At 39.7% G+C, this 17,160-nt stretch overlaps 1 protein-coding gene across 11 annotated transcripts in view; it reads left to right on the forward strand.

Annotated features, from left to right (window-relative positions):
* The first annotated feature begins 1,983 nt into the window (after positions 1-1,983).
* Positions 1,984-17,160, forward strand: part of prom1a (prominin 1a) — an 82,618-nt gene continuing 67,441 nt past the window's right edge. For 4 of the 11 annotated variants that reach the window (XM_067599926.1, XM_067599930.1, XM_067599929.1 and 1 more), the window contains exon 1: positions 1,986-2,581. In XM_067599926.1, coding sequence (XP_067456027.1) covers positions 2,353-2,581 — 229 coding nt within the window. In that variant the 5' untranslated portion in view covers positions 1,986-2,352. Of the gene's footprint in view, positions 2,582-17,160 lie in introns of all 11 variants that reach the window. The other 7 variants (XM_067599923.1, XM_067599924.1, XM_067599927.1 and 4 more) reach the window with 5 other exon arrangements.

Raw genomic sequence — 17,160 nt, forward strand, 5'->3', positions numbered from 1 at the left:
AAGCTCCTTACGCTGCTGAGGACTGAGACGAACCTCAGCTCTGTCACAGTTACCAGGAAGTCATCTCAAGAGAAGCTTGGAGTAGTAATAGTGTTTGGAGAGAGTCCAGTACATGAATCAGACTTTGAAGATAATACGATTGTAATGGTGAAAGTACTGATTTATTTTTAAAGCGAGATGAAGAAGGAATACAGACAGCTTTTGTATTTTTATGTATATTAATCAGAGTTCTTTTTAGCCAAACTTGTGCTCTACAAAATATTTTCTTTGGCAGCGTTTGTCCTCAACCAATCGCACACTTTCTTCCTCCAGTGTTTCAGAAGTGTCCCATATATCCTCCTGCAGGTCTAATGAGTGTGTGTGTGATCAGTGAAGAAAAGGTGCTCAGAATCAGTGATCAAAGCTTTCTGAACAGCAGTCCCCCTGTCTCCAGGATCTGGGCCCCCTGAGCTCCAGAGCGAGGACAAGCACGCTATTGTGCACAGAGACAGAAGAGAAGCCCACCTGACCGCCGCTCCACCAATCACACCATGTGGGCTGTACCTCAGGTATCCTGTCTGTCCTCTGGGTTGAAAAGGGGGTCAAAGGTCAAGAGGACAGAGCGCACCTGTTAGCAGGAGAGATCCAGTGTTAGCTGTGGGGCATGTTCATGAAATTCATTAAAATGAAGGGAAACACAGACCAGCACAAGAAGAACTGCGTCTTTTTCAAAAACTAACCTATAAATGAATTAAAAGTGTCCTATTTTCTTAGTTTTAAATCGGCTACTGCATAATAAAGATCATAAAACCTTTGGAAACAAGGGTGATTTGACTAACTTGAATATTGGTTTTGCAACACTTATATAGCATCCTGAATAAAAAAACATAAGTAATCATAAGATAAACACCCCAAAATTCCCACCATGTTTCACATTTGATGACTATATTTTCATAAAAACACAGAACAGGGTTTGTTTTTCCCTTAACAACTTTGTGTCTGCACAGAAGTTATAAAGTTTAAGTCATATCTTTATATAATTTAACCAAACCCAAAGATATTTAATTTACAATCATATAACAAATAGAAAAGCAGCAAATCATCACATTTGAGAAACTGAAAGAAGTGAGTATTTGGCATCTTTGATTGATAAATGACATAACTGATTAAATCATTTTGTTTTGTAACTATAGGTTAATTAATTAATCAGCTAATTTCCAGAACTAAGTACTGTACAGAGCTTTTACTACAGTAAAAGCAGCAATACCACACTGTACTCCATTACAAGTCAAATTCTTACTTAACTAAGAGTACAGAAGTATTATCAGCAAAATATACTTGAAGTATCAAAAGTAAAAGTACTCACTATGCAGGTTATTTTACAAACATTATTTTATAAACACCATTTTCTTGCTAATTTTAACTATTTAACCTACTGTTGGGCAGTTAAATCTCTGACATTGTACCCATGTTTTGTATGAAATATTCATCTGTAAAGTAACTACAGATGTCAGATAAATGTGATGTAGTTAAAGTATATTTCCCATTGATGAATGTATTGTAGTAGAAGTATCAGTAAAATGGAAAAATAGTACTTTCCATAAAATGGAAGTACTAAAGTTAAGTAGTAGTAATGCTGAAAAGGAACTAAGTATAATTTATTCAAGTACTGTATTTTACTTGTTATAAAATATATTTACAGTGTGTTTTTTCTACTGAAGTACAGGATCTGAATACTTCTTTCACCTCTGATTGAAAATACCTCAAATCTGTAGCCAACTTAAGAAGAGTAGTTGAGTAAAGGTACTCAGTTACATTCCACCACTGTCTATGTCCCTTGGAGATTTCAAGCTAAGGTGGATCTGTTCAGACTGTAGAGACCCCACAGAGATTTTACAGATACAGAGAAACAAGATGTTCTCCTGACTCCCTCCTCCTGTCCCCGGCAGGAGGAGCGCATCCCTCTGGACCAGTCCTCCCTGTATAGAGGCGACGGCGGCGCGCATCCCGCTCGCTCCCGTGACGCAGCGCATCCCCGTACGCACAGATGCTGGAGTGGAAGCGACAGGCGCGCTCATCTCAGAGGGACTGAACGCCTCGAAGAGCGGAGACGGGGGACAAGATCACCCGGTTTGCGTCCATCGGGAGCCACAGACCGCGGGCAACGATGCTCAGAACGAGTCTCTCCGCGGGCAGCAGGACTTAAAAAGCTGCGGTCCATCCATCTGGACACTTTTCACGCATATTCTCGCCCCTTACCCCTTTTATTTCCCTCCCCCCGTTGATAAGGAAGATTAGAATCCAAGCAGTCGTCTTCCAGCGTGCATTTCTCTTTGGGCATTTAACTCCAGTTTATCAGCCAGCCGAGGCACGATGTGGAAGACCGGGATCCTCCTGCTGCTCGGGGTGCTTTTGGCGTCCGGCGAACTCCAGCAAGAGACGGAATCGCGGAGACTCCCACCGCCGGGAAAGTTGGATTTCGGTTATGTGCCTGCGGGAGTTTACGAGACACTGGCCCACTACGAACCGGGACCGATTGGGATTCTGTTCCACATGGTGCACACTTATCTGTACATGGTGCAACCCAACGCTTTCCCGCAAGGTAAGCATCCTCATCCTCACATTGCAGAAACCCCTGAGTGACCACTTTAGAAAACAGCTTGGCCAAGTTTAGGTTGTGATTAACTGGCACTGGGCGAGAAATGTTGGTGCTAAGTGTGTCTCACTGTGTCCCGACAGAGTGAATCTTGTTGGGTTGGATCCAGAATATCCAGATCAACTGCACCCTGTTGAGATCTAGTCTACGTGTTACTGGAACCCTGCTTGTAGTTTCATGAAAACCCACTTGGCACTTTTTTACTGCGCCAAAACTCTGCATGCGAAGATGTTTGAATCGGTTTTCATGAATGAATCTTCTATTTAGCTGATCATGATGGGCTTGTCGTGTGTCTCATCGCGTAAAAAAAAGGTGTTCACTCTCGGATATGTTGCCCATGTGTGCGTCACGTCCCTCCTTGCCGCGCGCGTTGTGCTTTGCGCGCAGAGCTGACAGCGCGAGTTGACAGCGGTGTTTGTGCCTGCGGCTCGCCCTGTGTCAGGGTAATTACAGTTAATGAAGCTTTTGCTGACAGCATCAGATGGCCAGTGGCTGGCCACACACCCCTTTTCGCCCGAATGTTTGCTGGAAATCGGATGAGCGCGTGGAGCACCCAGACACCCAGAAAGCCACGGTGCGCGTGGTTCTACATTTAATGCAATTAGAGCTGACTGCTTAACCATACAAACATGAGGTGTGTGTGTTTAATGGGGTCGCGGATGCTCAAAAGATGCGGCCCCCTGCATGCGTCACAGTCTGTGTTCATACTCCAGCGGAACATTTTGCAGATTAACAGCTCTCTGAGTCACCTTGTTAATTGGGTAATCCCATAAGCCCCTGCGCCATATGTTGTTGGCCTTTTAGTTTCCAGTTTGTCACCAGCACTTGGGGGCTCACGGCCTAATCCTATGGAGCAGACCACTGCTCAGTGGAGTTGTTAGTTCATTCATGGGTGCATCCAACAAATGATGTGAGGCGGAGACTGGAAATCATTGGGAAACTGTTGGTTCATACACAGCAGTTCAGCAGTAAAACTCTTGTTTACCACTCAAAGGGAATGAATCAGATGCTTTTGCACAACAGTAGTTTAGTTCTGTCATTGCTTTAATTAGAAAGCCTCAGGGGATTCATTATTATTTTGGGTTCATCAGAATCTATGGCGTAAGTAAAGGTCATCTGATTATTAATAGAGGCAATGCATGCATGGATATTAAGTGTGATAATCCAGTGATCTGTCATTTCTGTTTTGATGAATATGGATTGGTTTGCAGCAAACCTTTGGGACTTTCCGAGCTTGTCACAGGAATTCTCTTTGCACGCTGCAGTTTGTTGGAAAACATAACTTGGAGTTACATTAAAATCTATGACAAGTGATGTAAAAGAAATCTGCAAATGTTTTCCACTCCAGTGGTTTCTGACTGGAGGTGGTGCAGATGTCAGAGTGGGGCTTTGTTTAGGTTGGGTGGATGAGGGTGTCTCTTCACTTAAGCCTGCGGTTAGCCACAGTGTTAGCCTGCCTCCAGCAGACATTTAAAGAATGAATCACTGAATCCTCAAGCTGCAAAAAGATTACATTTTACCAAGTTGTTCATCTTGTAGTCAATCTTCAAATCATGTCTTCCTTAAAGGAACACGTCATAGCCAGAAATTACACTGAAAAAGAAAAAACACCAACAGCATCATGTTCAAAATGACAAGATCCAATTCAAGGATTTCACTGTGAACAGTTAATGTTCTATGCAGATTTAGATAGTTGACAGCTATTACAGGACAAACAAACATTTGTTTTCACTATGGATTAATCTGTTGATTATTAATGCAATTAACTGATTCATCATTTGGTCCATAAAATGTCATAAAATAACGAAAAAGTGGCATCTTCAGTTATGAACGACCAACAAATATTCAATTTTTTTAAATGGAAAAACAACAACAACAAAAAAACAACAAATCTTTACATGTTAGAAGCTGGAAGCAGTTCATGTGTAGGATTTTTGCTATTAATTGATGGTTCTTCTTCTTTTCATTACGGCAAAACAAAGGAAACTAGTGAGCTGTAGTAAAGAATAATCATGACACAAAAAAAATACATCTGAAAAGTAATGTGTGGAAGCATTTTGGATTCTACATCATAAATGGAAAAAACAGTAGATAAAAGTAAGACTGTTTGCTGACTTTTGAAATACAACTGCCTTACAGTAACATTACTATAGCAACTAATCTGAAGTCACCTGTTAGCTTGTCACTCAAGTGAGGCAGAACTGTTCTACAGCAAGGTTTTAGATTAGGCTACACAGATTGCATTTGACTTAATAATGTACTAATTTCTTGTTAATTGTCATTTGTTCAACCTTAATTTAAAAAAAAAAAAATGACAGCCATAATATTTAACCTCAACACTTTGGTACAAAGTGAAATGTGTCTTTGACATGATTATTGAAAACCATGAAGTCCTGAAAGTTGGCATCAAACACCTGATTGATAATTCCTGATTTAAATCATATTTTTGCCAATTTTAGACTAATTTTATTTAGCTTCATTCTTCTACAGCCGCTTGTTGTGACATTTAACTTCTGAGAACTTTGGCTTCTTTTTTAAAGGGTTTTAACATGGTTTTGTCTCAAACAGGGCTGCAACTAAACATTATTTTCATTATCGATTAATCTCCTGCACAGATTATTCAACGAATTGTGAAAAATGTCCCTCACGAGTTCCCAGAGCCCATGGCTGCTTTTCAAAATGTCCTGTTTAGTCTGACTAACAGTCCAAGATCTGAAGAAAATTAATTTAATATCACAGAAGAGTATGAAAACCAGAAAATATTCACATTTGAGAAGCTGGAACCAATGAAATTGCTTCAGCAATGTTGCCGATTAATTTTCTGTCGATCGATTAATTGTTGCAGCTCTAGTCTCAAAATATTCACTGCTCAGCTCTACAACTAGTCAATTAATGAAATACTCATTTCAGCACCAAACCATATTATTATACCTGTAAAGCCACAGTGATGTAGACCTTTTGAAATTTAAAGTGTTTCCGTTCATTTGCTCCATCTGATTCGTCTCAGCATACAGTATCACACTGAAACAGTAAGAAACCATTCAGTTATATGAACATTATGTTGCTGTGCAATAAGCGACGCCTCGTCATCACGTCTTCCACAATCGCTGCATGACATTTTATATTGTGTAAAGTCTTTACACTCATGAATGCCTGCAGTTGTCGACTGACACGTTAATTCTCTGGATCAAACTGTCTGTGTATCCGAGCACGTAGGAGGTGTTAATAGCAAAAGAAGCAACAAATGTCTATCACTGGCACCCACACAAAGCAAATGAACAGTGACATATTCTCTCTAACATTTTCGCTGCAGTGTGGAAGCCCGCAGGAGCTGTTGACGCCCCCCGCCCTCCTTCACACCTTCCCACACGCTCACCAACACACAACTGCAACATGCCAACGCGCAGAGTGATGCACAGGATCATGAGTAACACACACATTCTCCAAGATTTCACATTGATGCAGGGAGTTTAGATTGTGATGCAGCTTTTTGCTCAAGGACACTTCAGGAGAAAACATGATTTTAGGTGGACGCACATCCGAATCTGGCGACCTTCGGCTGCAAGGAGTTTATTTTTATGCAGGACTCTAATTAATGAATAAAAACTGTACATTCATCACAGTCATATTATTTTGGCCTCTTGGATTCCCTTTCTTTTTATGTCTTGTAATTAATCTTGGTGCAAGTCAGCCATCACTAGAGAATAGAGGTGCATTAAGCTCCTTCTGCAGTTTTAACAGTATCATTTCACGCCTGTGGGTGAGCGCGGCTGCATGGGGAGACGATGCCAGCCACTGTCATGCAGCAGATCCCTGTTGGAAAGAGTTTTCTCATTAGCGTCTGTTTTCCCCTCTCCTCAAAAAACCACGCCTAGGTGGAATTCAGTCACAGAGGACGAGTGGAAAATGTGGCATTAATTCAAGGCAAGTAACAGTTGCCAGGGAAACCCATGGGCAGCTATCATGGCCGGTGTGTTTTGGTTCACCTCGCTGCCCTACATATGTCTGACTGCACCCATGTGATGTGAAGTAAAAGAGGCAGAACGTGCTCAATATTCATACAGCTCAGGTTATATGATCTCCCTGTATGGTTGTTATTTACGTCAGCACACTCATCAAAAAGGAGGCCAGGGTGTTTTCTCTATATTTTTGTGAGACATAAAGGGACTTCAGTTCAGTGAAGGACATGTAGAAAGAAACCCAGGAGGAACGGGAGGTTTATAAGCAAGGACAAAGAAAAGATCGACTGGAATTAGAAAGTAGCAGACATTTTGCTTTTATGTTTTTTGTGTTCTGAGAAGGAGAAATATTGACAAAGCATGAGCCCGTTTAAAGTTAAATGCTGATAAATCTCAACTATGCCAGTGAGTAGGGTGAAACTTTTGAATCTGCTTGTTCTCAAACGTTTTTGCTGCAGAAAAACCGTCTTTAGTTTTGTCCTTGTTTAGTTTTATCTCTGGATGGTTGTACACAAACCTGACGTTTGCTGAGACTTCACATTTTTCCCCAAGTAGGAAGCTGTCAGCTACCAAATGTACACAGGAAATAGCATCATAAACAATTTATGGTGCTATCTCCTGTGATTTGGACGTGGTCTTCGAGTGACCTCCAGAAGAGACCTCCATGTGAGCTAATTGGCTAACAAGCTCACAATAACTCACGTCTAGTCTATTAACAATTTGACCTTTGAAAAACATTTAAGTTTATAATACAAGGTAGAGTAACACTAAAACATCCAGGACCACGACAGAGCATCCGCCTCCACAGGTGGCTGAAGGAGAATATACTTCTGTCATATTATATTTCTCTCTGTATCAGTCACCCGCGATCTTTCATTTATCTTAATGTAATTATCGCAAGCAGTGCAAGCTCTCCCAACAGTTTCTTATGATGTTTATGATGTGACAGCCTTTTTTAGGGGGAGCAGCTATATCAGACATCCCCCCAGGAGACAATAAATTCGGCGCCTTTGACGTGATCTCATCATTTTAGCCTTTAATTTATTCCAAACAGCCTATTAACATTATTATAGCCCATTAAACTAAACATGAACCAAATTACAAGCATAACAAATCACTGTTAGTGGATTAGACGGCACATACAGAGTCTTCTAGCATTTTCCAGCTGAAGTGGAAATGTTAAGAAACGACAACATTCTGTGTTCACCTGTATTATTAAGATTTCACTGATGAAAAACAGGTTATGAAGGGAAACTGCATCAGTGTCTCGAATAGCAGCCAGTCTTCATTAGTTTATCCAAAACTGATTTTAACAGCATTGAAAACTTGGATACACGTTCATTTTCAAGGCTGTTTGGTAGCCGAATAATACCACTTATATGCAGATGAGTAAAAAGTTGTTTCACCATAGTTTGGCCATGGTGTTTTAACCTTGAACACACACAGAGGCCATCGACTCTCCAGGGTCCAATTTGACTGAATCTCTTCACCCAGAGGCTGCCCACAGCCCTTGTGGATTGACTGGTTGATGCTGCAGGCACTGTTAGACCACAGCATGGTGGTTAAGTGATTAAAGAGAGTGTCCTTCAAGGTCAGGGCTCCAGCCCCTTGACAGCAAGCATCTGCTCTGCTGAAGTGTCCTTGAGCAAGATACTGAGAGCGCAAGTCCCAGTCTGTAGCTGACTCCGCGTCTCCGTGAGGACACACAAACCTTTTAGTTGGGGGTGATGGAGGAAGAGAGAGAAACTTATTCATGAGTCATTATTTTTCAGCATTTTCCCAGCCAGTTGCAAACATTTTTCCTAATTAGAGATTTCTTGAGCAGCAGGCACATCTGTGGAGATTACCATTAGGTGCTGTGATGTTCCCCCAAAAGGGTTTACATTTGCAATCATAATGTTTGGCAGATCTGAATCATTTCTCCATTCATAATATCAAAACAAGTGGGTATACCAATGACTTACAGAACCATGTGTGCTGATATATTTAATTAATTTATGGGCTGGTGTCTTATTTTGCTATTTTTGTCATTACCAAAGGCTTAATTTCTCAGTATTCATAGAGCAAAGTGTAATATGATAAATAAAGATGTCTTGCATGGTGAGGTACCTTATTGCAGAACACTGGATTCTTGTCATTTTTTGTATGAACGTGATTAAATTTAAAGACTAAAGGAAAACATGAGCTGTATCAATCCAATAATAGTGTAATTATGTCCACATATTCTGACATTCACAGAGAAAATGGAATCATGTTGCTACATTATTCTGTGGGCTTGGACAGCTGCCCTGAGGGCCTGAATGTAAACATGTCTTGGCGTGAAGATATATCAGTATTATATCAATATTTTAAACTTTTCTCAATTTCCATCTGTTACTGAACAATATGAGATGTGATTATAAGAGGATTCATTAAACCACAACTGGAAATTTACTATATTATCTAATAATCTAACCAATAATCTCACCAAACTAAGAGATTATTATTTTAAGTTATATTGTGCATTTCTAAAATGTAAGAGAACCATTCTGCTATATGCTCTCCCCGGTCATACTGTAGTAGCGTCTGGATGACAGAAAGTGACGTATATGGTTCCTCTGCAGTGTTTTTGTGCTGTCACACGCAGTCTTGTCATTGCACTGACAGCGATGCCCGTTGGCACTGGGATGCTTCAGGACACAAACAGGCACAGCCTTACTCGCCTACAACATAATGCCAGCTGATTGCCAGAGGCAATGTGTCACTGCAGCACAGAGCTAAGTAGGATATCACAGGTGAATGTGTACAGAACTGACTTGCATTTCACTAGTTTCCATCTTTATGTACGTATTTAGAGATGCTTTATCATCGGGCATATCTTTGTGTGGTGGAATACTCCCGCAGACATGAACATAACATACTCACACATATTTTAAAGCATTTAGCTTTAGAAGTATCTCATGAAATTACATGAAACTGAAAGGCATATAAAAGTGCACCACACACTAAAAGTTAAAGGGATTCTGCATCTCAGTAAGATTTCATGAAACAGGCAACTCTGATATTGAAAAGGCGAAAAGGAAAGCTGTGTTCAGACTAAACACAAACAAAATTTATTCACACCAAAGAGCCTTTTATGCAGACTGTACAGATGTCACTGGCTAAAAACATATGCACAGACCAAATGTCTTTGTGTGTGTGTTTGTTTGAATGGAAACTGACTGATCTTAAAACTGCAGAAGTCCAATTACACCAGGGAAAGAAAAAAAATTATGCAAGGTAAAAATAAAAATTCTCATGGTAAGTCAAAATTATTTCTCATAATTTTAATTCGAGTATCTTATAACTTTGATTTAGCATGAGTATTTTATCATTTCTATCATTTTACACTTTTTTATTTTCCTGGCAGATATCAGCTTCCATAAAAAAACTCACACCAACTGTTATTGTCCTCCAGTCTCTGCATCTTCTCCTCAATTCTCAACGCCCTGCGCAAATTTGCATCCACTCACACCTCTGCATTGACTTAACATGTAGCTGCAGAGCCTCTAAAATCTGCCTCATGTTCAGTGTGAACTCACCTGAAGGGTGAAGTGGTACAATGCTGTAGATGGGTTTTGACTTTGGACAACAGCCCTCTGGATTCACACACTGAGAGTTTATCTACCAAAACTTTAATCCTTCTTGGATTCACTATTCAGTGATTTATCAACCAAAAATGCCAAATGCACTCTGGTTCCAGCTTGTCAAATGTGAAGATTTACTACTTTTCTCTTTATTATCACTGTAAATTTAATAAATGCTTGTGTTTTTGACTGTGGGTCCAATAAAAAATGCAATTTGAAGATGTACACTTGGGCTCTGGGAAATTGTAATGGGCTATTTTTCACTATTTTCTCATGTTTTATAGTCTCAACGATTAATCGATAGACAAAAGGAATAATAAAATTGACAGATTAATCAATGATGAAAACAAGTGTTAGCTGAAGCCCTGAATTATTCTGCTCAGCACAGTTCACAAGCCTTTTTATGTGTCAAATACTGGTGTTTCATGGTGGAGGAACATAATCTTCCCATTATGTGTATTACTGTGTTTTAGAATTAATGGAGGTTTTAAAGCAGAAAAACATGCTTTTCGTTCCCAACCAAGACGTGTGTAGCAGGTGAAACATACAGCTGGTAACGCTCTTGACACACACCAGCTTCTTTTACATTCAACCTGCTTCTGCTCCAGCTTTGTGAGAGAAGATCACGCTGCATAATCAGAACACAAAAAGTAATATTGTGCAGCACTTTAATTCCTTTCCTGCAGCTTCCATCCTGTGAATAGATATCAAAATAGCCTTTAGCTACATGTTGTTACTCTTGAAATGGATCCACAAATCTGGGATTAGTCTTCCTGTAGGCACAGCCAGACAGACGAGGTGGCCAGTTGTAAATGAACTGCTTCATTCTAAAATGATTGTACCACTATTTTCGTCAAAAAAGTCGAAATACTGAAAACAGATTTGTGCATCAGAACTTTTTTTTTTCTTTCCTCTCCCATCAATCATCTCATGACCCCTCAGATTTATCTGGTGACCCTTTGGAGGGACCTAACCTCTAGGTTGGGAACCACTGGACTAAACTAGCTAACTGTATATAAAGTAGTTCAAACTAGTTCCACCTCCAGCAGCTACAACAGTAACATGCTGCTTACATATTGATGTGATAATATATGAGTCAAAGGGACCGAATCTTACTTTCACTTTAATACTTTAAGTACATTTTGCTGCTAGTACTTATTTTACTTGAGCAGGATTTTTCATGCACGACTTTTACTTGTAATTTAGTATTTTTACTTTGCTGTATTGGTACTTTTACTTAAGTAAAAGATCTGAGTACTTCTTCCACCACTGAGGCATGATATTACAAAACTGAAATGACATGTGTACATGCAGGTAGAGTGAGAGGAATAGACTTTCACTCTTTCCACCTAAATAAGTTGATTTAATGGTGGACACACAGCTTGAGATGGGCGGCAGCTCAACATCAAAAACAGCTCAGTCAAGCTGTGAAAGTCAAGGTGGTCGACGAGTTTAACATTCCCTTCAGCTCCAACAACCAGCAGCTCAATTTCACTCCACTTACCAAAGTTTACCTCACCTTAAACTAATGAAAGTTGTTTATTACCTAAATTTAAGCTCTAGGTCATGTTTTTAAGTGATGTCCATTGAAAAATGGTGCAAATGTGTCTGTAACTGTAAACACATTACTAAAAAATATTGTATTTTTCTGGACAAATGAAAGTTTAATCATTTTTTATGTATTGAGCTATTAGAGTCTATTTAGATTGTATGAGACATTTATTCAATTTAAAGGTCAGAAGTCAGATCCCTGCCACAACAACACTGCAGGAGTCCTTTAACAAAAAAATTGCCCCTCGAGGTACAATTTTGTCATCACACTCGAGAAATTTTTGATAGAAATGTTGATGGACACGTTGGCTATTTTAAGGATCAAGTCTGTGAACTATGATTGACAGGTCAGCTGCTCTCTGCCTCACTGCCAGCACATTTATTCACTGCTGGGCGTCCTCAGGATCTGCCTGAATTTGATTTAGTATAGCATAATGTTTAAGATGATGTCAAGAAAAAAATTTATTCATTTTCACACAAAAATGTTTTAATGTGAAAAATGCATGAAATTACAAAAACTTACTAAAATTAAACTAAATTGCCACTGTAAATGCTTATTTTTGCTTCAAAGGAGAATTCAAGATGAGCTGTCATTGAGATGCATAGACCTAATTTTGAGACTGGTACTTCTGCATTTAAATAACCCACAAAAAGCTTTTTGTGTATTAATCTTGTCAGTGCAGTAGTTACAAAGTGTTTGGTAACTTGTGAAGGGCATTCAAATTACTAGTGCTTCAAAGAAATGCTTTCATAATTAGACCTGCCTCACTGATAGAACTTTCGTTGAAATTATGCTCATTTCCAGCTCTATGTTTTTATTCTGGGACTCTACTAGAGTAGCTTTGCATGATTCACAGTTCAAAAAAAGGTATTTATCTTACACTGACCCTTTATGTATCCCCTCAGTTCAGCCTCTGCCTCTAACAGGCAGTTTTAGCTCCTGTCTCTTTAAAGCCCACTCTGTTCTGACTGTCCAACTTTCCAGAAGCCTGCCAAGGGGCAGCTGTATCAGAGTTGTGTTAAGTTACTGGCGATGTAAACAACATTTCCTGCTTTACCTCTTCATATTAAAAGCTTTTAAATGACTAAATAACGGGAGACTTTTATTGTGAAGAATTTGAATGAAATGAAACATGTTCTTCACTGAATTAGCAGAGCTTTGTTAGCGACGCTAAAAACCAGTTGACACAACAACGTACGGAGATATTTGGAGCTGTTTGTTCAGCGGATCAGTTAGAAATAATGCAGGGAGGAATAGTACAAGCAGAAACAGCCACAGTGATGATGATGTTTGATGAAGAGCTGTAGACAACCAGCACACCTCCAACAGGTAAACTACTTATTTTACTTTGCTGTGCTGTGTAATGGAAAAACATTCACAGCGTGTCAGCTTGATTCGAGTCATGGCTCGGCATGAATACCCCCAAAACAATGGAAAAACACCATAATGTTCGCATGCTGTGTGTGGAGCAGATGACCACATAAAGAAATCCGTTACAAGCCGATGTTGGCTCGGGCTGAAAGTAGAAAAAAACGTTGGAAACCGAACAGTTCAGAGCAGTCTGAAGCCGGTGTTTTTTGCTCACAGGGATTACTTCTCCATACATTTACCTCTTTATTAGACACTTTGGCCTTGTTTAATATGAACATCCAACATTGTAACATTATATATATGACTGACAATAAGGAAAAGCATAATAAGTCCCCTTTAAGACAATACAAGACAATACAAACTGTTGAATTCAAGGGGCACTGCAAGACTCCTAGTATTGAAGTGTGTTCTTCCAGTATAAAAGGAAAGCAGATCAATAGACTGAACAAGCAGCTCCTAGATTTGTTCTCTGTTCTGCTTCTGCTGAGAGGAAAGTGATGCATCTCATTTGGAAAGCTTGCTTCAATAGGGGTTGGCATATTAGCAGACTAAGTAAAGGGAGATAAGAGCCATGGCATTAAGATAAGTTGAACGTTTGAGACATTTCAAGGTAATATTATAATGCCACCATCGGTTTAAGCTCCTAGCTATCTGACAGAGAGCAGGTGAGAAATGTGGCAAAGCCAGACGGAGTGAAAGCATAGGTAGAGACGAAAATCAAAAGATCACTGGAGCAAGAAAGGCTGAGAAGATATCAGCTTATTTAAAGAAGCAAGAAAGAAAACAAAGGGAAAGGGAAAAGGAGGAGCTGTGTCGGAGAAAAAACTGCCACTTCCCCGGGTGCTGCTAAAGCCGTGTCTCATTCGGGGACGTCATATTTGGGTCAGGCCTGGGTAGCCAAGCAGGAGAGGCGAGGGCGAGGCGAGCAGCTCAGTCCTGCTGAATGGATGGCAAGTCATGCGCTCTTTGTCCCTTTGTTCCGCTTCATTGGTGGGCGCAGTGGTGCCCGCTACGAGTCGACTCTAGGGGACATGGTGACTTGTAATTGCAGATGTGTGGCAGTAAGGGGTCAACCTGCCAACGCCGGAGATGACTACTCTAAACGGCCTTCCTCTCCAACGTGGCGTTTAGTCTCGGTGCCACTCATCACACTCCTTCACAAGACGCTTGTAGCCTTCACTCAGTGCTAGAGAGACTGTTCCCCTGAGTGGGATGTGTCACGGGAACATGGCTGTGTCACAACTCAGAAAGGACTTTTAAGGGATGTAATTTAGCTCTGAATGACAAGCTGTGTGTCAAGTATGCTTGATTTAGAAGTTATTTAGGATCAGTCCAAACCGGCCCTGGTTGACTTTATCATTCATGTATTCATGTGTATCATGTATGCTAGTTGTTCTGGATGATAGCATCAGCTAAATGGCTAAAATTAGCATAAATGTTTATGTGTACTCCTCCTGATTGGTCTCCACACCCTGCAGGTCACTGTTTCTGTTTGTCATTGTCACCTTAGTACCATGGCTTCAGCCTTGATTAGCACACGGTAATCTGGGACTTTGTTTACCTGGGTCAGACGAGCCAATCCTCTTGGCTGTCCAGTGGTCAGCACACCGAGCAGACTCCACTGCAGATCACTTGTCCTTTTGTCCCTGGACTTTCATTTAACGACTTAACCTAAAGGTCGACGATGCAACAGCTCAGAATATCTGGGTTCAGTCGTACTAAGACTTTCCCATGGCTAAAAAAAATTAGCAACCAGTTTTCTTAGTCCTTTTAGCCACTTTATAGCCAGTAGTCATATTAAAATGACAAAAAGAAATATTAATTGGACTAAAGTTGTAGAGTTGAAGATTTTCCTCACTGTACTGCACAGTAATATTTCAATGTATGTTCATGTCATTCATCCATGTAGTACAATGTCACAATAAATTAAATTAAGTAAAAACTGTTGACTTTGAGATGTAATCAAACAATCCAGTCAAACTGACTCATACTAAAGTCAAGGGTTCAATATACTTGAAACAAACAGGTCACACGTATTGTCCAGCCTCATTAAAGGGTTTAGGACAGTTGTGAATGGCCATATTCAAAGGTGGGATGAAAAGTCTGCTGTCAAAGCCTCCCTCTGACTGCATCCCACTGCCTCCCCAAACTCTCTCCAAGAGGTTTGTGTCTTTTGTGTGTCTTTGTAGTCTTCAAACAATGAATCACATAAATGGGAACAGCGCTCACTTTCATACAGTCTCTCCTTGAAGGTATTCATGTTCTTGTACTCGTGTGTTTTCACAAAAATGGAGTGGATGTAGTTGTGTGAAGAATAAAACAAGAGAACATAAAATAGAAGTTTAAATCGTACCTAATTTCTCATGTCTGCACACCAGACCAGTTGCTGCATGAAGAGGGTGTGCTTGTTGAATTGTCGGAAAGCCACCCTAGTTCAGCAACGTCTGAAAGGTTTGGAGGGAGGGGACTTCAAACGCTGTTCGACCATCCGAGTACAACTTTGTCTGAAGCATACAGAGGCTCTAATTGAGCCCATTAATTAGAGGAAAGGAATGATTGATTTTCTTAAGTCGTCTTATTTTCTAAATAACTGTAGGACTGCATCTTGGTAAATTTGCATGTATTGAATGCAATACATCAAAGTCAAGAAATCAGAATAATACCAGCCAAAGTGCCAAAGTATGATGGAACACTAGTAGGGGCAATATGGCTTAGAATTATTTATTATTATATCACAATTTTCAATACTTACCAGCATTATATAAAAATACTGCCTAATTATATCATTAATTAAATTAGTGCAAATGGACCCAAATAAAATGGATAGATGACTTTACCAATTTAAAATGATTTATTAATTTGTTTAGGTTTTTTTTTTGCTGAAATTGACTTGTCGGCAATGAATCATTGAGCTCCTTAGCAACTGAAGCTAGCAGTAGTGACAGTGTTTGGTATAAGTCTGATGATGCTGACTGAAACTCACAAAAAAGGCTCCTACAGCACAATCCACTGTCGAAACAATCTAGCTTTTAGTTTATAGGAGAGTAACATGTCCCAACAACTTTCAATCAGATACAAAAATCTTTTATAACTAACACTACGGTCTACAGGAGGTAAGATATGGCTTTTGTACATTAAATTTAAACTTTTTAATACACTTTGAGGCTTTTTTTTTAGTAAACTGAAAAGACTTTTCAAGACCTGCAAATACTCTGGAATCATTTAATTACAGTGTTGAGCACTGAGAGGTATGGATATACCTTATAATGCCATATACCACTATGTCAAGATGCATAGTGTAGTATATGTAAGCATGCCACATTGAATAAATAATTTACCAGGGAAACTTGGATGATTTTTGTGTCAGTGTTCTCAGGAAAGAGGGAAGACAATTCTCTCAGAAACGTTGCTCCTTTAAGTCTTTGTCCTTAAGAGCAGCAAAATGTAGCCTTATGTCTGAAATGGAATATAAAAAATGTTAATGCGAATTAATAAAGTGAACAAATACTACAACAGATGGTAGACTATTGTATCTCTGACTGCATATCACTCTACTTTATGTTTATCATTCAGATCCCCAGTACACTGGATTTATATTGCCATATCTCAAAGTCAGTGGACACGATTGCAGCATGTCCCCATGCAATATAACATGGTTTATTAGTGTCTGTTGCCATGTCTCCCAGATTTATTTTTATCTGTGTGCGTGTGTGTGTGTGTGTGTGTGTTTGCATCTCCTGTCATGCTTTTCTACCCATCAATGTGATTTTTACTTGAGGCGAGGCTGTCAAGTTTATTAACATACTAAATGTGCACACTGGATTGTGTTTTATTGTGTAACTAGAAATGCATTTCAGCATGAAGCTGTATCAATGCATGTGAACTCTTGAGCAGATAAGAGATGTGGATGTTTCTTTTCTGTGAGTGCATATGTGCTCATCTGGCTACTGTGTGAAAACAGAGTGAAATGGAGTGTGGGACTCCAGCTGTTTATGCAGGGAAGAGACTCAGCTGTTTACATGGGAGGCCACAGTAAAG

This window comes from Thunnus thynnus, chromosome 9 (genome assembly GCF_963924715.1).
Source record: "Thunnus thynnus chromosome 9, fThuThy2.1, whole genome shotgun sequence".
Taxonomy (NCBI): domain Eukaryota; kingdom Metazoa; phylum Chordata; class Actinopteri; order Scombriformes; family Scombridae; genus Thunnus; species Thunnus thynnus.